Genomic DNA, 25,403 nt, shown 5'->3' with positions numbered 1-25,403 from the left:
AAAACAATTCCATTAATCTCCGTCAGGTGGAAAATTGAAAAGTTTTCTTCTGTTTCAGAATCTTCTCTTTGGTACTGTGTTGTTAGAAATGGAGAGACACGATGTGAATCTGTTTTTGTCCTAGCTGTGTGGTAGATGAAATGGACTTCTCCACAATGGAGCTGGATGAAGCACTCAGGAAATTTCAAGCACACATCCGTGTCCAAGGAGAAGCCCAGAAAGTAGAGCGGCTCATTGAAGCTTTCAGGTAGGATGTCAAATAAATCCTTCAGAAACCTTCTGCTTTGCAATAAGACTGCAGAACTGGGGAACTTGGGTTTATCCAAGTAACTTTCCTGATTATTTTCAGTGTCCTCATGAGCTACACTTTCAAATATATTTTGGGGGGGGAGATTTGCTGAGTATGAGATAGGAAATTTCATTTGGTGGTATTGTTCACATGTGGCATTTGTATTCATAGAACTTCCTCAGAAGTTCTTTCTTGCATAAGTTGAAAAGATACTTAAGGATTTTTTAACATGTCTAAGAATATATTTGGATTTAGTAGTTTGTATGAGTGAAATTATAAGCCCGTGCACTTTTTAGGGTATGTATGCTCCTAACTTTTAATTAAACACTTCAATGGCTGTGGGAGAAAGAGGAGTCACTTATCAGTCCTGACGCAGTGTACCCAGGGCAGGATAAGGTGGAAATCAACACATGGCAGTAAGCCAAAATCAATGCTGTGTTCTTCCCTGTTGTTGGGGTATTAATCACTGAAAAAAATGGGACAGAAATTGTAGTAAGTGAAGTTACAGTGAAATAGAAACAAACTCCTTGCACATTCAAGGATTGCCTTATGAAAACATATGGATGGAAAGCTAAAGCTGTATCTGGAAATGGAACAGTAGCTTGCTGAGGCTCTGGAATCAGCAGCAGGTGGGTTATTTGGTGAATTTGAGCAGTGCCTCCCAGCCCTGACAGCCTCCCCTGGTGTTCCCAGCCAGCGTTACTGCATCTGCAACCCAGGCGTGGTGCGGCAGTTCCGCAACCCCGACACCATCTTCATCCTGGCCTTCGCCATCATCCTGCTCAACACTGATATGTACAGCCCCAACGTCAAACCAGAACGCAAGATGAAGCTGGAGGACTTCATCAAGAACCTCAGGGGTAAGAGACCCTAAGGGTAAAGCTCCTAAAAGATTTTCCCTATCCTTGCAGGGACATCTGGGAACAACTTCATGATTCTGTCACCTGACTGCCATTTGGACAGACCTCAGTCATTTCTATAACAGCAAAACCAGAATTAATTGTGTTATATTTTGTCATTTTTATTTTGTCTTTCTTGAGTGGATGGATATATTGTCAGGACCTTTCATTTTAGGACCAGTAAAACCAAAGTACTTGTGGTGTTCTGGAATTTCAGATCTTGAAAATGAAATGGATGGTGATTTTATTCCCTGAGATTGATATAAGGCAGCAACGAACACCCTGTGCTTAGCAGATATTTCAGCTTAGCAAAGTTTAAGTTAGTGCTGAGATTTTTTTGTAAAATTCACAAATACTCTAAAGGCCTGATAGGCATCTCCTGGCATAATGCTGCAGTTACATTTGGGGAATTAGACACAATGCATTCTCTCTGAACTCCAGCATGTATGCCCAGCAATTCTTGTTATTACAAGCATTTCTGTGACAGGCTACCTTGCTGCAGCTCTAAATTACAGAGGGTGGGCTGTGGAAGGCTTGGCAGAACAAAGGTGGTTTTGCTTGCTTCTGTCTGCAAACAAATTGTATTTTATCACTGTACTTTTTATGGGAGCAGTTGTTGCACTGGGTGACAAAATATTCTATCTTTGCTTCTGAATGGGAGATAAGAGTTTATTGCTTTAAAACCTGTTTAAAAAAGAGACATGCATCTCCCTGTCCCTAGAAAATCCAGCTTTAAGTCACTTAGCGAAATTAGACTCCTTCCACTGCTATTAAAATTTCGGGATCAGGCCTTCAAGACAGTGTGGCATTGTTAGAATGCCATGCCAATGATAATCACACAGTGCTAAATAATAATATTGGATCTGGGCTATTTTGTTGATTTGTTTTTCCAGAGTAAACTAGTTATTTTTGAAATCTTAGAGGAAATACTGGTTAAATTAATTTTACTGCATTCATACGATTCTCACGTAAGAAATTATTTCATGAACAACATTGAGTAATATTGAGACAAAATGAAATGGTTCTTCAGCCTCCTCCCAGGGGTGTATTCCTAGGAGAATGTCCATGGATGTTCTAGTGTCTAAAAAGGAATTTAATTCGTAGCTTTAATACCAAACAGAGGAAATGTGAAAGAAAAAAAAAATCCTTTAGGAAATCAGCCTTTTTATGTCTTAGTTTTAGATGGTAGTTTTAAAACAAACAATTCCCAAACCTGGGTGATTTCCATCAATGTTTGGGTGTATGGGCAGCAAACTTCTGGACCACAATCAGTGCTTAAATCATGTTCACACCAGTTTTTGTGCCTGGCTGAGGCAGCACAAGGACACACAGGAGGAGCTGGCTGACAGCTGGGAAAAACCAGCACAAATATCAGCAGGCAAGCAGCACTAGCACTGGGAGGGCAGGAAAACAGAGAATGCCCAGGTTTTTGTCTTCTGCCAATGTGGATCAGATCCCTGCTAACAGAGGCTTGGCCCCTGCAGGGGTGGATGATGGCGAGGACATCCCACGGGAGATGCTGATTGGGATCTACGAGCGCATCCGCAAGCGCGAGCTGAAGACCAACGAGGACCACGTGTCCCAGGTGCAGAAGGTGGAGAAGCTCATCGTGGGCAAGAAACCAGTGAGTGCCTTCTGTCCTGCTGTGGGGCACAGGCAGGGCAGGGCAGCAGAGCTGTGCTGCTCCCCAGTACAGACTGGTCCATGGATGGAAAAGGGCAGAAACTGTCAAAGTAATTCCCTATGAGGTTGATTTAAATTCTGGAGTATCCATGCAGATGAATTTTGTTTTTGCAGTCATGGGTTACATGATGATGTTAGGAGTCTTAAAATCCTTTATTGTGAAACTTTATGATTCCGAAATACCTGTATTTTAGACTGTTCTCTTATTTACTTCTAAAGAATCAAAGTACTTTGTTAATGTAATATTGTAGAGAATTGTATTCCAAAATTTGCACTGTCCGTTATGGCTCCATAACTTACAAGAGTAACAGAGAAGTTCTGTTCATATCAGCATCTTTGTCACCTGCTCAGCTCCTTCCATGATGTGGGATTTGTAAGGGGAAACAGGGTCATTTTATCTTAGGATATATCTGGAAACCAGGTCCCATGGATTCTGGTGCTGGGTTTCAGTATCCAAAGATAGGATTGTTGTAGGAAAAGTCCTGAAATATTTTGCTGTACAAGTGAATCTTCAAAGCATCTATTGGAAATGGAGAGAGAAAAGAAAGGCCTCGGCATTTTACCTCCGACTAAGGAACACAGAGGGTTTAAGACCAGTATTTTCCATGCTAGGAAAGGTAACTAATGTGGAGAGGGACCAGTGGATGTTCAGCCTTCCTAAATTCAAACCTTCATGTCAGTAGTCACAAAGACAGCCCAGAACAAAGCCAAAAAGCCCTAGACTTCCGTGGTTTTGAAGCCATATATCTGTTTTTTTATCAGCTCCAGGGAACTGCATCAGGGTCTGATGGGCTGGGGGATTTATTCTTGAGGAAGAGAATGTGGATCTCAAGATTCTCCCTATTACTGTTAAAGGGCTTTGAATTGTAATCTCTTCTCAGACAAGCCGTAGTCAGGGGATGGGGGAAGGGAATGAGGGACCACCAAAAATCTAATTTTGGTCTGTTTCCAGTAAAGAACATGCTGAGGAGATCTCTTTGAAGAAGAAGCAGAAAGAAAGCAAAGTTTTTATAAAAGCTTGTACCTGTTTTTGAGAAGAAGGGAAATAAATATTCTGAAGTCAGTATTCAGGCACTTAATATGAAACTTTGTTTCTGTAATTGGGGATTTCGGTTTATATACAAGCTTCTGTGGGATATGGGTTTTTTCCATGTTTCTTTTTTTATTCAGATATGTGGCAATTCAAATCCTAAAACTAATCCTGACCTTGTAAATTAAATGGGATTAAGAAAACAAAGCCCTTGGTGGAGTTCTAGTTTGAAGGATTGTTCTGGTGGGAGACTTTTTAACTGTGTGCAAGGAAATGAGGGAACAGGCAAGAGTCTTTATTGATAGCTCTATTTGTTTTTACTTTATAGGCATTTAGTCATAGTCAGAGCGTGCCGTATTTACTTGCTATGATACAGTTCTGTGTTTCTCTGAAGTTTAATCAACTTGTATGTGTCTTTCTACTGTAGATTGGATCTCTGCACCATGGACTTGGTTGTGTAGGTATTTCTCTCCTACTCATTCAAAATTTATAGTCATTGTAACTGGCAGCATTTTCCTAAACTGGAAATAAGACATTCTGTAACTTTATAAAATTTTAAATTACTGATGTTCTTTCAGGCAACATTTTCATTGTGTTATAGTAAAAACTCTCCAAGGTATAAAGATTTTCTTAAAAATGCATGTCTCAGAGACTGCTTAATTTATTGCCAAGGGTCTTCCAGACCTTTCTAGTACACTTTTCATTTATTTGAAATATTATTATCACTGTAGAGATTAGCCAGTAAGGAATAAACAAATAATTAAAATCAAACTTTGCACCTCACCTTTCCACCTGAGTTATAGTGTCGTTATTTTTTCTGGTTCATTTGAGAATTTAATGATACCATGGAAAGATACTGCCAGTTAAACTTCTGAATGGTAGATGAACATTGAAAATACCGTTTCCCAATTTAAATTATAGGCATGGTCAGTAATAAAGTAATCAGTAATAAAGCTAAAACTTACATGCACCAAATCTTATAATGCACCAGTTTATGGATTTCTTTTGGTGTTTTTAACGAGATCTCATAATTTGCATTTGAAGGAAATCGAGTCTCATTCAGCAGCTTCAGAGATACCTTCAGCAGACATTTCCAATAAGAAAATGGAAACTCAGTCTTGATTTTCTTGCTTGCTTGAGAGAATAAAACAGATTGAAAATGTATTTGCTTTGTTCTAAAGTCACAATTTTCTTGGTAGTGGGGAATGAACAAATTGAATTAACTCAATGGCTGACAAAAAGTAACCTACAGCATCTCACAAAAACTAAAATTGCTTTGCATCCTTTCTTCTTCTGATAAAAATAAAAATGCTCCTGGAAGGAACCATCCCTTGCTTTGAGCTTACACTCAGGTTAATCTCAAGTTCTTTCACATTTCTATCATTTCACAAAATAAAGCTCTATCCTCAGTAGAGCTTCCATCCTGTATGGGATGCAGGCTGTTAGAGAGCATTTTAGAGAAGAACTTTCATGAAGTTTGAATGTCCTGCAAGTTTGTGACATAAACTCTTTATGTTCCTGTTGTTGGTCCTTTGATGAAAAGGTCTAATGGGCTTAGAAGTAAAAATATTTGAAGTATTAAAAAGAAAAGGGTTATTTTTGAAAAAATTATGAAAAATGCTCTTGGCTAAAAGTTGTTATATGAATCATGAATTTTTGTATTATTGCAGGTGCTCTCTCTCCCCCACCGGAGGCTTGTTTGCTACTGTAGGCTGTTTGAAGTTCCAGATCCAAATAAACCTCAGAAGCTTGGATTGCACCAACGAGAAATATTTTTATTTAATGATCTTCTTGTGGTATGTATTGCCAGGAAGAGAGAATGTGGTATTCAGAAATCATATCTCCATGAAATCACTGGCAATAAAGCATGTGATCATTCCTAAAAATAAGTATCTGTTATCCTGTATTCCAACAATCCTGGAATGATTAAAGGATTTATATTCTAATTTTTTTAATTCTGTATAATTTGTTTTTTAAATGGAAGTCTTTTATTGACAGCTACACTCTGTAAGAAGGTATTTGGTGCAGTAGCTTTTACTATAGAGAAAAAAACCTCACTTCCAGTTCACCCATTGCCCTAAAGGATAAACAGAGACATTATTTATTCCATGAATAATGAATTCAAGGTACTTGTGGAATAGGATCTGTTGAAATAGATTTTACAGTTGACTTTACTTTTTAGTGTGCACTAACCCTCACAGACTAACTTGACCAGTATTTTGAAAAGCAGACATACAGAACTCAGGACAGCTTGGAATTATTTGGTTGATTTACTTTTAAAAATAGAAAAATTTGTTGCACTCCATTTGGAATGCACTTGGCTGTTACCTGAGAAGTGAGGACTACACCAAATACTTCATATTTTGTTAGGAAAAAGGCACACCTCATATACACGATATTATTATATGTGGGTTTTTACATAGCTGCAGACCTTAAAACCAAGAATTAAATAAAAAACATTAATCCTTTTTCTTCTGAGTATAACCTAGCAGTTGTAAATGGGAGCTTGAATGGAAACTGCTATTTTTAGTACTTACTCAGATATCAGTAGTTTTATCAAACTGTTTGGGGAATAATATAGACCAATTTTGTTGGTGTGGTAGCACCTAAATTTGGGGTGTTTAAGGATAACTTAAATGTATTTTCATTTTTGCTAGCACAGAATGGATGCATATTAATTTTGGTTTTGGAATTTCAAGAAGTAGAGTTCTGGAGGAGAGAGAACACAAAAGCTTTGTGTCTGGATAATATATTAACCCTTCTGCTTTAGAGAGATGATGTTGCAGAGCTTTGGTTTTTTCAGCAGCAGGAGGAGATTAAATACAGCACAGTTGCATTTTAAAAAATGGAAAAAACCTGACAAGTGCAGTTTCTCTGACAGATTTATAACTTTCTTCTAAATAAAATGTTTTCTCTTATGCTAATTATCAGAGAAATAATTTTCCACAGGCACATTTGGTGGAAGGAATATTTCACTTTGTTTATCTGATACATTTCAGGTGACCAAGATTTTTCAGAAGAAGAAGAACTCTGTTACATACAGTTTTCGACAGTCCTTTTCCCTCTATGGAATGCAAGTTCTTCTCTTTGAGAACCAGTGTAAGTATTTCCTCTCTTTTTAGAGGACCTCTTTGTTCATAAATAAAACAAGAATGGTGTAAGTGAAAGGGATGGACAGGACTTGATTCTGAGTTTAGGAGTAAAATTGCTCTGGACTTAACTTAGTTCTAAAGTTCAAAACAAGATGCTGTCAATATAAAAAACAGAGAGTTTTTTGGTTGTAGTCAGAAGCCAAATCTCCCCAAATGTGTTTGTGATTCCTTGTAAAGAATAAAAGGATTGCCAAGAAACAAACACATCTGTTGCTGAGTCAGTTAGCTGGCACTGAGTGATAATAAATAATGACTCTTATAATGATATCTGTAATTCAAAACAGTATTTAATTTATTTTCCTGATTTATGGCTTAACTTTGCCTAGATAATGTATGCTACCTCAAATTTAAATACAAATCATAAACTTTCATTTTTTGACACCTTTTGGTTATGTCTCTTACAATCTGCACCAGTCCAATATTCTTTTTATCTTCGATGCTTCTTGGCAGACAAAAACCCAAATAATTTGCTAAAATCCTGCTTCTAAGCCCAAGTACAGCATCAGTAGAGACAGCAGAGCAGAGTTGTTTGTATGGTACGTAGGGAGACAGCCTGACTGAATTAATGGTTTGTGACCAAATCTTTACCACTTGATGAACTGGATCCAGCTCAGTGTGAGCTGCAGTAGTTCCTGTGCTTTTCCATCATGCAAGGTTCTTAGTTTTGCCTTGCCCTTGAGAATGTACTTCCTAAAGATCCATTGCTGTTACTGAGCCAGAGCCTCTGGAGATTTCCAAAGGGAAGGTTTTGCAGAGCTCACAGAAGTTCGGCAGCCCACAGATTATTTCTGTGCTTACACATACATTCTCTTTCTCTTGTGAACTCATTATGATAAATGATACAAAATTTAGTTTTGGAGGGAAAGGCCAAATAGATCTATCCTGGATTCTACTAAAAATAGATGGATTTATAATTCTCTGATGCCATTTTAAATAAAATATATTTCAAAAACACAAGCATGCTAAGTAGAAACACTTATCAAATAAATTAAAAAATATCTCTAGTGAAACAAGAAGTAAAGCATTGGATTTCTCCCAGGGAACTGGAGGCATTTTAACTGAGGCACTTCAGGAGGGCTTCTGAGTAGAATTCATTGCAGTGACTCAGTGAACAGGCTGTACTGTAATATTGGTGTCTCTTAGGTGGGATGCACAATTTTCCATTTGGGAAAGAGAAGTATTTGTCCCCTTTGACTTGTAAAATTCGATATTTTTGGTCTCACCTATCCCCAGCAAGCTTTAGGCTTGTTTTGGCCAGAGCCATCAGTAACTGTGTGTGGAGCAGCTGTTCCCTGGTTCCAAGGGAATAAAAGTCAGTGTTGCTAAAGCAGAAGCAACTAAAATACTGGTTTCGCTGCTGGTGAGGTTGAACAAATGACTGGCACCGGTGATAGAAGAATTGACTTTTAATGATAGAAGTCAATTATGTTGATGGATGGATGAGCTCCAAAAGGGAAAACAATGCCACATATCTCTAGTAAATAAATAGGCCATAAGGGAAGTATATTTTCCATTTTCAGTCAAAATCACTAACAAAATATAGAGAAGGAGCAGATCACTTAGGAGAGAGTGTGACTGAAACCAATACTGATATAAGTATTTCCTAAAACTTGATCAATACACTGCAGAGAAGTACCTCTGGTAATAAAATACATGTGCTTGTTATGTGGAAATTCCTTCTTGGCTCATAGGTGGGGGCAGACCTAGTGACTTTGGGGTTGCCAAGTTTCCTTACTTGGTTTTGTAAACGTTTATATTCTTTCCCCTGGAGTGGTGCAGAGCTGTTTGTTGCATTCCCTGTGCCAGTGTTCTAAAGATCCCACCTGAGCCTGCCCAGCACTGGGGCCCTTTGGCTGTTCTTGTGTGAGATACTGACAGCAAATCCCAGCAAAACTCCCAAATCCTTCCCTCCTTCCCCTAGGACCTCTATTAGAGCAGCTGCTCTATTTTCCCTGAGGATTGTAAATGGACTTGCTTCACTTTTAGTTGCAGCTTTCATCTGGGAGTTTAGGTACCCTAAGAAAGCCTAAGATAAGCTACCCTAAAAAAGCCAAAGTTAAGGTATCCTAAAAAAGCCAAGCATGTGCACTGGTTTCTCAAAGCAGTTTCTCAACACAACAAATAGTTGAAATCTTGTTGAAACCTCATGGCTTTGAGGGAAAAGAGTATCTCACTTCATCTGCTGGTTCTTGAGGGAGGGAGGTTTTAGTACATGGGAGCTCTTGAGCTTGGGCTCAAATACTGAAGTAAATATTTGAGAGCTTTAGTGTAAACCAAGAGGGGAAGGCAGCTGAGTAAAAGCAAACATTGAGTTAAAATGCACATGTTGAGTTTTGCTGACACCCCATTGCTCCAGGTCTGTGCTTCAAGCAAAGACTGATTTGTTTTCTGCAGCAGAACATATTTTCATTCTGAGTATCTTTCTGTAACTGAACCTTCTCAACCAGCAGATAATTTTGACTAACTGTTAAAATTTCAGAAGTACACCTAGAAAAGAGGCAAGGACAGTTTCCTGAAAAATCTGCCTTTTGTTATTAAAAGTCCATAATATGGGTCAAAAGAAGGGTGAAAAATCCAAATCAGTCCTTTTACTTCTTCAGTATGTGATTTCACAGATACTTTTAACTTTATTTAAAAGAAAAAAAGGAAAGTAGGATGTAGGGAATACAATCCAATAGGAAATACTAAATCTGTACCTGTTTGTGTGTTTGTCTTCCTGCAAATAATGAGTTAAAAGACAATATGTAGTATTTGAGATGTCTTCAAGTAGCCTTTAACTCAGCAAAACTTTGGTCACAAGTGGGTAAGATAGATCTGCTCCATGAAATAAAAGTTACCCCCTTAGCTTTTTGCCTTCTTTCTGCTGTTCTTGATATATATTGGGTATCGTACCTTAAGGGTAGCAGCTACATAAAGCTATCCCTCAATATTTGTTCAATATTTGACAGTTTAGCTGTTCCAACATACCTTAGGGATTTTTAGTCTAATTTTGTGCTGTCAGCCTTTTATTTCTTACTTTGTATCCTCTGTGGTAATATTACTAAAAAGCTTTCAGTTTTGGTGGGTATTTTTATTAAAAGAAAAGTAATTGTAATAATCAGAGCTTAGTTTTTCTTGCCTTTTTCTTCCAGATTATCCAAATGGCATTCGGCTCACGTCAGCTGTTCCAGGAGCAGATATCAAAGTACTTATAAATTTCAATGCACCAAATCCTCAGGACAGGAAGAAGTTTACAGACGATTTGAGGGAATCAATTGCAGAAGTTCAAGAAATGGAAAAGCACAGAATAGAGTGTAAGTACAAAGGTACATATAATAGAGCATTTTCCAGCTAATCAAAAGAAGAAAATTCTGAATATGTGTATAACACATTAGAACTCCTTAAAAGTTCAAAATAATGTGGGTTTTTCCATGACTTTGCCTCAAGAAAGAGGAAAAAACCAATCATGCCTTAAGCCCCAGCTGAGTTCATTGACTCCTATTTACTGCAGTGTAGCTGCAGTGGAATTTATCCTCGACAAGCTGCAAATAGCAATGGACAGAGGAGAGCCAGGTCTGTGATTTGTAGCATAAATTCCAGTAAGAATTTTAGGGATAATGTGGACAGGGAGAGATGGATCTGTGATTTGTATCATAAATTAAAGCAAGTATTTTAGGGGTAATTTACCTCACACTGAAATTCCCAATGATGGCCCTTCCAATAAGCTTCATTTAATTTTTCTTCATTTCTGTGTTGCAATTCCTGTAGTCAATAAGGAAGCCATGGTCCAAAATGGTATGTTTTGCTGGTAGTCCCGTGAATGTCTAAACATGAAATTTTATCCCATTTTTCCAAAAGAGTCCCTGATCAACATCCAGCTGTTGGTTGAGGGGTGAAGCTCCTTTCTGGCATTCCCTACAGACACAGGGATGCTCTTGGTTGTTTTATCCCGACTAAAACCCTGAAAAATCCCCATGTGTGTTGCAGCCGAGTTGGAGAAGCAGAAGGGGGTTGTGCGTCCCAGCATGTCGCAATGCTCCAGCCTGAAGAAGGATGCTGGGAACGGGACCCTGCCCAGGGCATGCCTGGATGACAGCTACGCCGGGGGCGAGGGGCTGAAGCGGAGCGCGCTCAGCTCCTCCCTGCGGGACCTGTCCGAAGCAGGTAAGCACTGCCTCTCCTCCCTGGCTCTCTGCATGCAAAGCTGCCTCCACCATGTCCACAAAGTCCAGCTCGCTCTGGGCCCCCAGAAATAGCAGTTGGAATCTCGCACTTCCAAATAGCTCCTTCCCCCACGCCCCCCCACCCCTGGCTCGTGGTTAATTTCTGTTTGTTTTTTTTACCCTTGTTCGGTTGAGCGGCCACTGTTTGAAAGCATTTAAGCCGTTGTAGGTTGCTATAGAAACTTTTAAAGGACAGTGAAGACAGAGGAAAAACTGTAAGTTTTTAATAAAACAGAAATGATTGACTTGTGCTAGGAGTAATTCACTTAGTTTTGCTTTCTGGTTTTTTTTCATCTCCTTTGCTTTTTCCCCCTCATAGAGTAGGCCTAGAAGGAAAAGCCAGGAAAGCTCCTGGTCTCTGTGTAATGAGCGCTCTCTGTGTATTCTGTGCTCAAGTGTACCTGTGTTACCACCTGGATGAATGAAATTGAGTGAAGCCCAACTAAATTCTGCCTAGAGCTGTGTAACTCAGTGTGTCCCTGATGCTCTTTTCTTGGTTAGTAACCCAGACACAGTTCCTAGTTCTTGCAAAAAGAGGTTGTTGTGAAGTACTCTTGACAATAGCACCAGAGAAGCCCCAGTGGACAAGAATGCTGATAACCCACAAAGCCACTGATGTGCCTTAAGTTTTATTAACTGATTAAGACTGGAAAGCAGTGGTGGTGTGATTTTTTTTAGCCAAAGCAAGCCAGGGGAAGTTGGGTGTGCTTTATTTTGATGGTTTGCCTCACACCTGGCATAGCCATATAATCTTTCAGTATTAAAGATTCCTGTCACTTATAAAAGCTATTATCTGAACACCATGTCCACTATTGAGAAGGTACTTCCAGGGACAGTAACAATTCTATTTTTTAAAATTATTTGTTCTTTAGTTCAAAGGCTGTGTTGCATACTCTGCTTTTTTCTTTCAATTGCAGTATTGATGTACGGTGTAGTCACAATTTCAATATTCTGTGTATCTTTGGTAGTAGACACTACTTAGCTATTTCCTTTTTTTTTCTTTTAAACCAAAGAAGAGATTTTAGCTATGCTGCAATAAATAAAATTGTTGTAAACTGAAATGATAGCCTGTGTTTTGTGGGTATATATATGTGCATACAAATGTATAGAGAGTGAGCTCTTTCAATTCTTTTCTTCTCTGTTTAGGCTTTCATACTCACATTTCCATTAAAAAGACTTAGGCCCTTGATCCAAAATCAGGCTGAAGTTGAATATTGGTGCTTGCTTGGCTCCAGTGGATTTTAGATCAAGCCCTAGTCTCCACCACTCTTATCTCTCAGATTTGAAGATACTTCATAATCCTTGTCTGTTTTTTTGGTTTTATTTCATTAGAATGAGAACTACCATATTGTTAATATGTGAGTTCAGTGGGGTATTTGTACCCCTAAATGTGATTTCTGATTAATTTTTTCATTCCATCAGAATTACTCATTCTTCTCTTTCAAACACTACCATGTATTTGAATTCATATTATGGGTTTAATTCAACAAACCAGCATTTGTAATCAAAAACACATTTCACAGGGCATGCCTACAGTTGGCATGCTTATTACTGAAAATAACCTTTTTCCATGACAAAAAAGTAGAAATCACTCACAGTCTGCCGGGTTTATCAATGAGTTTGTTAAACCCAACTAAACTTAATTTTAACTTGAAATAGCTGAGAATTATGGAGAGCTTCTGTTTGGTCTTGTGCAGTGCAACTGACTTGAGAAATGACCTTCCTGTTATTTGCGTTGTTATTTGGTGGAGTGACTTCAGGGAGATGATCCATATCTTTCCTGCCTTCTCTCAGGGAATAGCTTGCATGTGAGGCTAATTTTATTTTGAATGTGGGAGAGGTGATCTATAGAAAAGCAGAGAAATCTCTTTCAATTAGGAAGATACTGCACCCCAGTGATTATCCCATATTAAATTGCTTCTCTAAAACAGGACTGAGTTAGGTTGCCTCAAATCCTTTTGTGGATTATCTACAAGGAGGGGGAACAGGAGTGTGTGGGCCTGTAAAAAAAGCGGATTTTTAGAGAGACCCTTCCTACATTTAATCAGAAATAAATCTAACAAACATGAGAAAATGGCCTGGTTGCATATTTATGGATTATAGTATATGTCCCATGAACATTGCAAACCTAAAAGTTAACAGTGAAGGGAAATGGGACTGAACAGCATTTGGCTCCACACATACTTGACAGAACCATTTAGGAAAACAGTCCATTGCTGTGCTCCAAACATCCCAGTAAATGGAGGCTGGGGAAAGTGACTTTAGATTTCTCTCAGTGACGATTCGGAAGCTTCTGAGATCTGACAGATGCTGACACCCTAACTGATTCTGCCTCCTAAGCTGGAAATGCACAGAAAAACAGGATTTCTCCATCAGGAATCCTTTCCTCAGGGTGCTTCCATGCCTTTGCCTCAACTGTGGCGTATAAGAGCCTTTCCAGCTGTGGAAAGGGTGTGCTGAGGATCTCTTCATTTTGAGAGATGCTGTTGTTCCTTGTGAATTGACAGGTTTTTCCATGGAATAAAAAACAGAATGTGGCATCCAAGTTTTCTAAGATGTGAATATGTCAAAAATATTTAGAGCTTTATTTTTCTCTAAAGAGAAATGTATCAATTTTATTGCACATTCTTGAGCTATAGTCAAGGAAGAACTAAATTTATTTGTTCCCGACTTTGGAATTCTTAATTTATATAAAAATATTAGAAGCCAGATTAATTCTAATGCATCTAAAGCTAAGTTTTGTGAGTTTACAGAAAGATTGGGAAAGTGTGATGTCCCTCACGGCCACTGTTCCACAGGAAGAAGTATTTGGTCACTAAAGCAGAGCAGGAAGTATTGGACTGGTTGTGTTTCCTATTCTGTTTCTCTCCCACTTTTCTGGACTGATTTTAGGTTCTTTAATTTGAATTCTAGCCACTTTGAGTTGCTGGGGGAGCCAATGCTTTATCGAGTTTACAGTGGAATTCAAACTTTATTCCCACATTCCTAACCTGTAAGGTGTGAATAGTATTTACACACTGAACTGGTTTAAAAATTACATTTTTCTTGTTTGCCCCAGTATTCCACAACTGGCATAGCCAGGTAGTACTGCCCAAGTGAGGGTGGTACAGTGGCACCTGGGTTTGTCTAAAACAGCCACAGACCAAAAAAGATTACTTCAAAACCAAACCAAACCAAAAAGTATCTCCAGGATTAAAATAATTCTGTTGCAGTGTGAGATCTTAAGACTGCACGTGTTTCACACAGAAAACAAGATGAAAATATGAAGGTGACAAAGAGTCCTTTCCCCCTCAAAAGTGATGTCTCTAATGATTGGAGAGAGTAATTTAATTAAAACTTTTATCCAAATCTTTTTCCCCAAGACACATGAAACCAGATCATAATACAGAGTTTAGCTATCAATTTTTTCACTGGCCCAGAAGAGTTTCAAGAACTACAGAGCAGCAGTGAGAAATATTTTCATGTACTGAGCTGATCTGCAGCCTGAGCTGTGAGATCACCACACATCCTGTGATGTGTCCTGCATACAACTGTTCTGCAAGGTGCAATGGCTTTTATTAATAAAGCTCAATTTTCTTTTGGCATGGTTAAGTTTGTAAAAATCTTGTAATCACTTAATATTTCTACTATAAATTTGAAATATTCTTGTCCCCATATAATGCATGTTCATATATGGCACATACACTTGTGTAAGTTAAAGATATTTCTAACAAGGAATATTCATATCTAACAAATAAGGTTAAATTAATTGAAATTTAATTTTGTAAAATAAAGCTCACTCTAACAGCCTTAAAAAATTGAAAGCATAAAAAATTAAAGCATAATACAATATATAATTAAGCAAAACAAATCAGATTTCATAAATACCACCTTGCTTTATACGACAGCTGCTAATTATCCTGCCAGTACATGCTTAGATGCAATTCTAGTTGAGAGTCACCATTTCCCTGAGATGCATGTGAAGGTTGGAGCTCTAGGGAGGCATTTCTGGAATGGTAAGCCATCCCAAAGACCAGGGAATGCTCTGGAATAAACACATATTGGCAAGGGGAATGCTGCAGGGGATTTACTGAGTAGCTTCCCTATCACACTGCATGTCAGCACTGAATTGGGTTCAGTTTGTGTTTAAGAAAATGAACAAAGCCTCTGTACAGTGATAGTGCTCATCTGAGGGAAATTACAGATATTTTAAGTAGGATTTTTCTGTTTGTTCTTGGCTTTGCAAATACTACTCTGCCCTGAAGTTATTCTGAGCAAAATTCCATCTGTCGCTCTCTGTCTGTATTTACTGTGTCCATGGTTATTTGATCAGACTGTGACTCCTGCCATATGCAAAAGGCATTGGATTGTTGTGTTTTCCTTCATTTTTGGCCACATTTAATGCCCTGTGTCAGCTCTGTCTTATTTGCAACCCTGACTGCTAATTTCCGAGGTGGCTGCCTCAGTGTGTTTGCATCAGCAAGCAAGAGTGATTGGAGTGTTAATCAGTACTAATCCTGTTATCAGAGCAGAAAAATATCAAAGCCTGACTAGGAGTCAAAATAAGGGATTATCAAACCCAGTTTTTCTTGGGGGGATCATAAGACAGTACAGCTCTGGTTTGGCTGAGGCTAAAACTGCAGGAGAAGATGAAGCATGTGAGCTTTTGAAAGAGCCAAACCAGGGGAATTATTCCAAATCCCGAAGAATTTTACAAGTCAAACACAATACCTTGACCACAAATGCCTTCACCTCAATTTAATGTCACTGCAGAGGGGTTTGCACTGGGGGGCAACTCTTTAGAAGAGGGGAAATGTTACAGTAGTCTGGAACTGTAGTTCTTAAGAGAAACTTGTTTCTTTGGGGCAGTGTCCTGTGACCAACCAGGTCAGTGTTATGCTTATAAGTCCAGCAGGTGGTAGTTTTTGTTCATACTGATCCTTTGGGTAGTCTAATTGTCGTGTGAGCAGATCCAGTGCTCTCTAGTTCTGATCCCAGGTGCTTTTGGGGTGTCTGTGATGAGACTACGTCATTAATTGGTTCAGTGATGCTGGAATCCTCACATTCCAAACCACCACAAAACCACCTCTCAGAGTAGAAGGTCCTGAAGGCAACAAAATGTGCCAATGCAGGGTGGAGATTCTCTTTGATACTTGGCCTTGCAGGAAAGCAAGGAGAGAGTGCTGAGAAGGCTTTGGTTTCTAAAGCCCTGTGGATTTTAGGGAAGTTCTGAGCACCTGAGGATTCCTCAAAGCTCATCTTTGTTTCTACACCCTGCCAGGAAAGTATTCTGAAACTTTTCAAAGCAAAGCTCCACAAGCTATCTTCTAAAAGTCTCCATTTCCACTGCAGCCAGATGCTATTTTCTCTGCTGTGAAGTGAGAAAGAAAATCTGGGATCCTGTGTCCTATACAGCCACTGAGGTTTTCTGGCTCTTTAGGCAAACAGTCTGGAGTTTCATGTGTGGGTTTAGGCAAATATCTTTGCAATTTCAGACTGTTGGAGTACAAACCCAACACACTTAAAGCACTGCACAGCTAAACAAACAAAATCTAGCCATAATATCAAGACAGATTACAGATTTACTGATCAAAAATTAAGTTTAGTTTTTTTAAAACCTCATGAAAAAAAGATTGTATGAAATCCACTGAGGTTCAAAGCTGAATTTGAAATTATAAAATTGATGACGTGATAAAATTGATGAAGTGATAAAACCAATGCCCCTCATAGTGCCCCACACTGAAGTTCAGAATATTGCAACATTAAATTTTGCATTTAAGTTAATGCCACCCCACATATCTCAATGTTTAAATAAAAAAAACCTTCATGGCCAATTAGATTCCGGGAAATCAAAGCATTTAAAGTCATTGCTGCTCAGCATCACAACCACAGCACTAAACCCAGCTGCTCAAACACACCTATTTCAAGAATTGTGCAAATCTACAAAAAGAGGTCACACCCCGCTCATGCGAGTCGATTCCCAACAACAACCCTCCAAATTAGCACTCAACCCCTAAAACCCCAGGCAGGTGCAGAGAGTTGCTGTCCCTGCTGGCCCTAAAGCTGTGGGGTTGTGTGGCCGGTGTGGGGCCGCGGCTCTTGGGCGCCGGTTGTGTCGCAGTCTCTAATCTCTGCTGTTGCATGTCCTGGGCAGGCAAGCGTGGGCGACGCAGCAGTGCAGGATCGCTAGACAGCAATATGGAAGTAAGTAGGAAGTTCCTGATGTCTAGCTGGATGTGATGATGTGCATTTCAAACCTTTCTTTTATATACATACATATTTTTTTGCTCTTTTTTTCTTCTAACATATATATATATATATATATAAAACCTGCCTGCCACGAATAAAATGCATGCCTAGGCTACTCACTCTGTATTCTTCCAGCTTAGAAAGCACTGACAGCTTGTTTTAGAGCAATGCCATTTTTGGTTTGAGCTAACTTTGTTCCCTTTGTTCCTGCAAGCATGGTTAAATGGATATGATGTGTCCTTTTGCCACCATTTCAGTCTGGTCCTAGCTTAAAAGCCCACTTGCTCTTTGTTACCAAGTACACTGTTCTTGCTGTTTGATATTTAGCTACAACTATTGACTGTCATGCTCAACCATTCCCATTGCTTATTTTCGAGTTCAATTGCTAAATGTACGCAGTCATGACACCATGGAATTGCACAGATAGGGCATGGGAGGATAAAAATGTATTCAGATAGGTGAATACAATGTGGATTTCATGAGATTTCATTCATCTTCAAACCATTTATATATACTGTTCATGTCTCTGAATTCAGCTTGCAGGGGTATTTTTGTTTGTTTTTTTGGTTTTTTTTTTTTGGGTTTTTTTTGTGTTTGCTTTAGGTAGATTGCAGTTTAAATCTAGCACACTTTGCTTAAGTACTGTCGTGTCCCGTAACACTTTAAAGATAGAAACCCCAAACTTCCAGCAACTAAATTCCAGGCTAAATAATATAGAATGTTGGACCATAGGTCAGAATAATACAAGCACATAGAAATCTTAGTGGCAAAAACAGTATGGTTCCATTTAACACAAAAGGTAGAGGTAGGCCTGAGAAGCAGCACTGTCATGTATAGTAGTGTAAAACTACTATAAATAAAGATTTAAATACCATTTTAAAAGTCTGAACTGTAAGTGTAATATTTGCTGCTATATGTTTTAACTGTTTAGGTCGAAATTAATGTAGCTTTATTTTGTGTGTGTGTGTGTGTGTGTGTGTGTGTGTGTGTGTGTGTTAAAAAAAGCAAGTATGGTATTTTTTGCAGTATTTTAAAATGTATTTTTCCTTTAAAAATACACTCGTAGGTCTTATACCATGTTACTCTTCCGTGACATTTTTTTTAATTTAAAGTCATAGCTTTTGATGTCAAAGTACTGAGAGACAATCACTCAATGCTTAACATTCCCTAAAAAGGGCATGAATGCCCCATTGGCAACTTAGGGAAGGTGGAGAGAAAATTTTCTCTAGAACTCTTTAACATAATCCATCCAAGTGAACCCTAAAGGAGGAGTTTGTGGGTCAGTGTGAACTTTTTTAAATTTTTTTTTTCTGAACATTTCAATACTTTTTTTTTAATTTTTATTTTCTATTAATTTCTTTTTAGGGGTCCATCATTAGCAGTCCTCACATGCGCCGAAGAGCTACATCAACCCGAGAGTGTCCATCTCGCCCTCACCAGACTATGCCCAACTCCTCCTCACTCCTAGGCTCCCTCTTTGGTAGCAAGAGGGGCAAAGCCCTGTCCCAGAGCCACACGGCCCCGCTGCAGGCGGAGGGCGCGGCCCCGCACCCGCACCACGCACAGTACTGCCACCAGAACCCGCCGCCCTACCACCATCACCACCACTTCCATCCGCCCCCGCACCCGCACCCGTACCACCAGCACGGCCACGGCCACAGCCACGGCCCCTACCTGCCCCATGGCCACGGGCCGCACCACGCCCCGCACCACCACGGGCCACCGCCGCCCGCCGCTTCCAGCACCAAGCCCAAACACAGCGGCATCAGCACCATTGTCTAGGCTAAAGACCCTTCTTATGACTCTCATTTTAAACACAGCTGCAGAGGCACTTGCAGGAAGCAACAAATCACACCGTCAGTTTTTACCTAGGCCGTTCCAAGCTTAAAGGCTTGTTGTTACTAAATAATTCCAGTTAGCCCAGGCCATACTGGTTTTACTTATCTACTGGATAGATGTTCACCACCATCCAATTAGTTCTTATTTACAAATTTGCCTTGAAAACATGCTGCTTGCTGAATCTGAGGAAAGCTACCTTTTACATCAAACCCCTGGACAATTTTACACACATAATGAGAAGATAGCCTATGGAAAAAAAACAGGGAAAAAAGTGAGACATTACCAAGTGTTGCATTCTTGCTCTTTTATTCTCAATGGGCAAAAAAAATAAGTAGACCTGATATGGTTGATGAAAGTACGTAAGTAAATTTATATAATATAAATGTATACATATAAATATAAATATATATATACTGTATAGTTAACATAGTGCTTGGAAAGAAATTTTTTCAGTCCACAAACTAGCAATATAGACTTTACAAGGAATTCCACTTACTTGATAGGACAGCATAATAGATGAATAGCATATGAAAGAGTAGACCAAAAACATTAAAGGTTAGAAACTAATTTCAAACATTTCAATATTTTCATCACAAGTCCCCTGGACTTGTTAAGATTTCTAAGCTATCATTACTAAATGTGCCAAGTAACATAGCATTTAAATGTTGTAGTCCAGTACTGCTTTGTATAAATCCTTATTTTATTAACACGATGATATCATACATAATCAGTATTAGAGCTGCTCTGCTATTTCAGGTAAGCAAACTCATTAAGATGCAGTAATTATTCCATAGCAATGGAGGGTGCCCACTTACCAGGGGGCACCTCCAAGCATTGGTCACACAAGTTCTTAGACACTTTAAAGGCTGTGATAACTGTGAATTTACATGATCCACGGTTTTTTGTAAGCATATGGATTGAACAAGCACACGGGAAGAATTCTGCCAGGTGCATGTAAACACTGCAAAAAAACATTCATCTCAAACATGAACATGGCAAACCTCCATCCTTCTCAGCTACCTTGGTTCCTGTTTACCATAATTTCTCATTTTTACACCCAGTGAAGCTGAATTCTAGTCCAGAGTGTTTCCAGTGGAAGTGCTTTAAAACTTAAAGGTTTGTTTAGGAATTTAGTATAGGGTATATATATGTGTGTGTATATATATATATATATATATTTATATATATATATATATATAAAAATATGTAATTCCATGTAGCCATGTGCTAGCAACGAAGTGGCTTTACCATTTTTACTCATCACATTTGTTAGTTTGAAGCACCCAGCACTCAGCAGGCTGAGTTCATGCTCAAACCCTCACTTCCATAGTCCAGTTAGTTGCAAGACATCACATAAAAATAGGCTGTGCTGTTGTTGCTTATGTGTTGTAACCAAACCATTTGCAAATCTCTCTACAATTTGTATCCCTAAATCCTGTACAAAGTTATCCATGGCACCTACTTTGTAGTTTCAGCACTTTGAGCCACTGCAAGGACTTAACACCTAAACAGTAGAGACAAAGGAATCACAACTGCAAAACTGTACCAGCGTAAAAGCAAACCTTGAAGAGGATGAGCAAAAAGTTCCAGTAAGAGATGGGTAAAAGTAATCACAGCTCCAGCCAGTCGGGTTTCTATGTAACAGTAATAAAAGTGTCCCAAATTAGGAGGACGTGGGAGCAACAGAGTGACTTGTCTTGTTGGCTTGCTTGTGGCATCTCTATTGTGGGGAGGATGGGAGAGGTTCAGTCATTTTTTTCCCTTTCATACCATGGATACCACAATACCAGCAAAACGGTAAACTTTGTTCACCTCCACAGAGAGCAAATGCAGCAATCTAGAGTTTAGCCTTGTTTCCAGCAGTCCATGTTTGTTTCACACATGTGCAATATATTTTCCCCTTCTGCTCCTTCTCCTCGGAATGGTCTCCATGAAAAGAAAACAAGTGATTATTATTTTTCTGTATCACTCATTCTATTCTAAATTCTGCGGCTTACCTTAAGAGGGCTCACCTGGGTCCCCTGAGGCTCTGTTCCTCGCCGTTTAAAAAATATATACTGTTCTTATAAGGGAAAGTAGAACTGTCTGCATGTCATCTAATGTTATTAGTGTGAGGCTACACTCTACATACTGTATAATTGCAAAATATATCAGTGTTACTGTTGATATTAGTTGAAGTGATAACAGATTTCAATATGTAGACTTTTCTTCATACATCTGTACCAATAGTAGAGTCTAACTGTAATTTATAGGTTGTTCCAGAAAAGATAAAGAACCACTTAGGTGCAGACATCTCTTAGAAACTGCATCTTTTCATTAAAAGAGGTGAGAAAGCTCCTCTTCACTGGGTGACAGAGTCTGTACTTGTTTCAGATGCAGAGGCATAAAGGAAGTAAAATTCTGTATATGGAATAAAGGCAGAATATGCAGTAGCAGTGGAGAGGAAAATCTGACTCACTGTGTCGATAAACACTGAAGATGTTAAATCTCCCAGATCTGCATTTGCTTTATGTTTAAAAAACCCTTTCATTCATTTAAATTAGAGTTACATATAAATATTCTGTACTTAAACAGTAAGCCACAGTTTATTGCCTGACCACTGATTTTCCATGTGCAATCAATGCATTTGTGAGCCAAAGTGTTGAGGAGATGTCACAAACGTGCATGCACAGAAACATTTCCACGTGGTTCCATGGACACTGGGGAGGAAGCTGTGCCTGCCATGGGCATGCAGGGAGTGTGAAATCACAGATCATTTGGAAGCTGGTTAGAAACTAAAACTGGTCACAGAGAGCACAGGATTTGGAAACTGTTTTTTCAAGCCAAGGAGGAGAAACAGTGGACATGACTTTTTTTTTTCCCCCTAGTTTTGTTCTGTTTCTTAGACTGCGTGTTTCTCTCTACTGCAACAAAACAAACTGTCTTGGTGTCAGCACAAGTCTCCAGACCTTTGCTGCCCCTCTGATTCCATCCTTGATTAACAATTGCTTAGAGTGATATGAGTCATGTCAAGAATAGGAGAATTCCAGCATTTAACACATGGGGTTAAGAAAATGAATTAAAATTAATTCTTCAGCCTGCAGGCAGGAGTAGAATTGAGAGGGTTTTTTCTCAGATACCATTGCCAATTACAAAGTGGTACAGAACTGCATAGAGTGACCGTGGTTCTCTCTTCTCATAAACAATGTGGCAAAGCAGTAATGCTGATTTGAACAAATGAAAGGGAAATGTAAAGAATGATGGTGTGGCAACAAAAAAACCCCATCTTTTCTGGGACAACAATCAAATATATATTTGGGGTTTTTATTTTTTTAAGTTAAGAATGAAATATAAAACAATGTAGAAAACAAAAAATCTAAGTTCATCCTAATATAATGTGCGTCTTGTATTGCTAAAAAAAAAAGTCTAACATACAGTGTAGAATGATTTTCCCATCATGTACTGCATGCAGCAGAAGCCTCTTGTTTCTTGATAAAATGAGCTGAAAGACATTCAGCAGATATTTAAACACTGAATCTCTAGATGTTGACTTGCTGTTCCATATGAAGCTGTATGTGTTTTCTGCAGTTAAGCATGCATTTTGCTGTTCCCTTGTAAAATACCACTGCACTTCTTGCCTGCAAAATGGATTCTTGTGTATATATTTCAAAGAAAAGTGGAACCAATAGCAAGATTCAATTTGAAAAAGAGAAAAGGGTGTGGTGAAAATGGGACCAGTAAGGAGACTAGAGAATTCTCTAAATTGTACATAGTGTGTAAATTAGCATTACTGTAAGTCTGCAGTCACTTTGAGGTTACCTATCTCCTGCTAGGAACTTAAATCAGCTTTGAGTTGTATTAAACTGTTAGAATTAGGTCTTGAATGCAGACTGTTAAAGACTTCAAAAATCATTATGCTTACAAGAAGCTTCTGTTCTGGGGAGGCTCGAGACCTTTTGTAACTGGGGAAGAAAGGAGTGCTTTCATTTTAATATGCATTCTGTTTGTAAGTAGTAACAGACCCTATTGATGTAAAACTATAACTGTGATCATGTGGAAAAATCAAATAAATCATTTAAAACTCCTTGTTTCTCATTTTGTGTAATCCAACAGTTTCATATCTGAAATTATATCATATACAACTCTTCATATCTGAAATTAAGGAAATTCCTTGCAATGGTATCTTGGCCCAGCTGAGACAGTGGGATTTCTGCTCACTTCAGAGGGGCAAGGAACTGAAGATCAGGTGCTGGAGGTCGTGAGTGGAGTCTGTGACCCCTTCTTATTCGACCTGGATTGGTGTGGTGGTGCTGTAATAAATTTAGTTCTAGAGTCACTAAAGAGCAGTGAATCCAATAGCCAGGTGTGCAGACAGGGAGACAATCCAGCGCCTAGATGTGCAGAAAGACAGGGAGACAGCGATTCCAGCACCCAGATGTGCAGACAGGGAGGTACTGCACAGGCCTTGGTGGACAATTCCCAAACCCCTTGAGCCCTGGACAGTGCTGACAGCTTTGAGACCTTCTGGCCCAGGACCTGTGTGTTCAGCTGACCCCAGGTGGCCTCAGGAGTTCCTGTCCAGGGCACTTCTGCCCTGCCTGAGGAGGGCCCCATTTGTCCTTGCCTGGGCCAAGTCCTGGGCTGCTCCATGGAACATCTTCAGGAACTGGCAGTGCCTCTGGCCACGGGCAGGGGGCCCCAGCCCCCTCATCCCTTCACTAAGTACTGCCCAGTTACTCCTGGTCCTCTCTGTTGTGTGTCTCAGTTTCCAGCCCAGAAGGCTCCTTTGCTACACATGGCCTTCCCAGTATTTGAATTGCATCCTGCAGTTACACTTTGATAAGCACCTGTGGGATATTCCATTGTGTTCTGGCCTTGGTGCATTTCCAGCATTTCCAGGGGATTGTAATGTGTCTGTAAAGCCTGGCCAAGCTAATGCTCAGCTGTAAATTAAACTAAATACTGTGTTTGCTTCTGTTTTCTATTTTAGGAGAATCTTGAATTATTTTGTGGGAATAGTCAACTATGATCTCTTTCTGGAGGGCTGTAATTACAGGATGTGCATCTTTATCAATGATTCTTTTTATTTTTTTTGATAGGTAAGTACCCACTCACAATCATCCCCTGTGCCACCTCTGAGCTGTGGGACCCCTTAGAAGGTGACCAGTGCCTTGGTACCACAGAAACATCCTCTAGTGGAAGTAGAGGAATTTGCAGAGCTGTTCTTCACTGATACTTCTATTCCTGGTTTAGAAATTAGGATTTGTAGAATTTTAATACATTTTGAGAAGACAAGAGGTCCGCATGTGGCAGTGCACAAGAATGAGTTGTCATGCAATAAATAACTTCTCAAGCTCTTCTAGATAGCTTCTTTTTACCAACAGGTTCTTTTCCAAATATTTTTTTATATTTTTTGTATTTTTTTGTTAAAATAAAGAAATGCAAGATTAAAAGGATGGAAAAACAAAAAACTTTAAATGTTTTATCTGTATTTTTCTGCAGATTTTTGAATTCTACTGTGCTGGTTTTGCATTGATTGACATTTGGGGAAGAAGTAAGAGACCACCCACAGAAGTGATTTCTCTGAGAAAATGTGCTGGGAGCTTCCTCTGTGCCTGGGAAAGGCCAATAGCTGGTTACTTCTGAGAATTGACAACTTGTTAGGCCATTTAGAAGTTAGATCCGCCTCTGTGAGTTCCACACAATAATACACTAAAATATCCCCTTTAATTCATGAGAGAGTATAAAGAAATAAAGTATTCAAACTGTGACTGTGAACAGAAGCATCCATTAATAAAGCCAAGCAAATGTTAAAGTAGCTGTGATCCCATAAAAAACTTAAACAAAAAAAGAAAGTGAAAACCTTTTGCCCCCAGGGAGAGAAAAAGTTCTCTCCCTGTTCCCAAATAATCACAGAAACAAAAAAAAAAAACCACCAAAAACCTTTACCTTTAAACAACTCATCCTTTAAATAATACTCCATAACTTCATAGCCCATAAACATAGTTGTAGGAAGGCTATAAAAATAAGAAAAGTTTTACAATTGTAGAACTTTTTCCAAGCAGCTGCTGTTTGTAAAAATAACCATGAGAGAACTGTTTC

General features: G+C 39.0%; 1 protein-coding gene across 10 annotated transcripts in view; it reads left to right on the top strand.

Moving 5' to 3' along the window:
- IQSEC1 (IQ motif and Sec7 domain ArfGEF 1) overlaps positions 1-23,385 on the top strand; it is a 297,837-nt gene extending 274,452 nt beyond the window's left edge. For all 10 annotated transcript variants that reach the window (XM_088061635.1, XM_088061642.1, XM_088061638.1 and 7 more), the window contains 10 exons: positions 125-247; positions 983-1,149; positions 2,673-2,812; positions 4,329-4,358; positions 5,572-5,697; positions 6,901-7,000; positions 10,185-10,346; positions 11,020-11,196; positions 17,389-17,438; positions 18,849-23,385. In XM_088061635.1, the coding sequence (XP_087917761.1) occupies positions 125-247; positions 983-1,149; positions 2,673-2,812; positions 4,329-4,358; positions 5,572-5,697; positions 6,901-7,000; positions 10,185-10,346; positions 11,020-11,196; positions 17,389-17,438; positions 18,849-19,265 (1,492 nt within the window). In that variant the 3' untranslated portion in view covers positions 19,266-23,385. The remainder of the gene's footprint in view (positions 1-124; positions 248-982; positions 1,150-2,672; positions 2,813-4,328; positions 4,359-5,571; positions 5,698-6,900; positions 7,001-10,184; positions 10,347-11,019; positions 11,197-17,388; positions 17,439-18,848) is intronic.
- Positions 23,386-25,403: the final 2,018 nt, after the last annotated feature.

The sequence above is a fragment of the Pseudopodoces humilis genome, chromosome 13, assembly GCF_049639895.1.
Source record: "Pseudopodoces humilis isolate 2021_Gansu_Grassland_sample_001 chromosome 13, ASM4963989v1, whole genome shotgun sequence".
Lineage (NCBI taxonomy): Eukaryota > Metazoa > Chordata > Aves > Passeriformes > Paridae > Pseudopodoces > Pseudopodoces humilis.
This window is presented reverse-complemented; position numbering and strand designations above follow the sequence as displayed.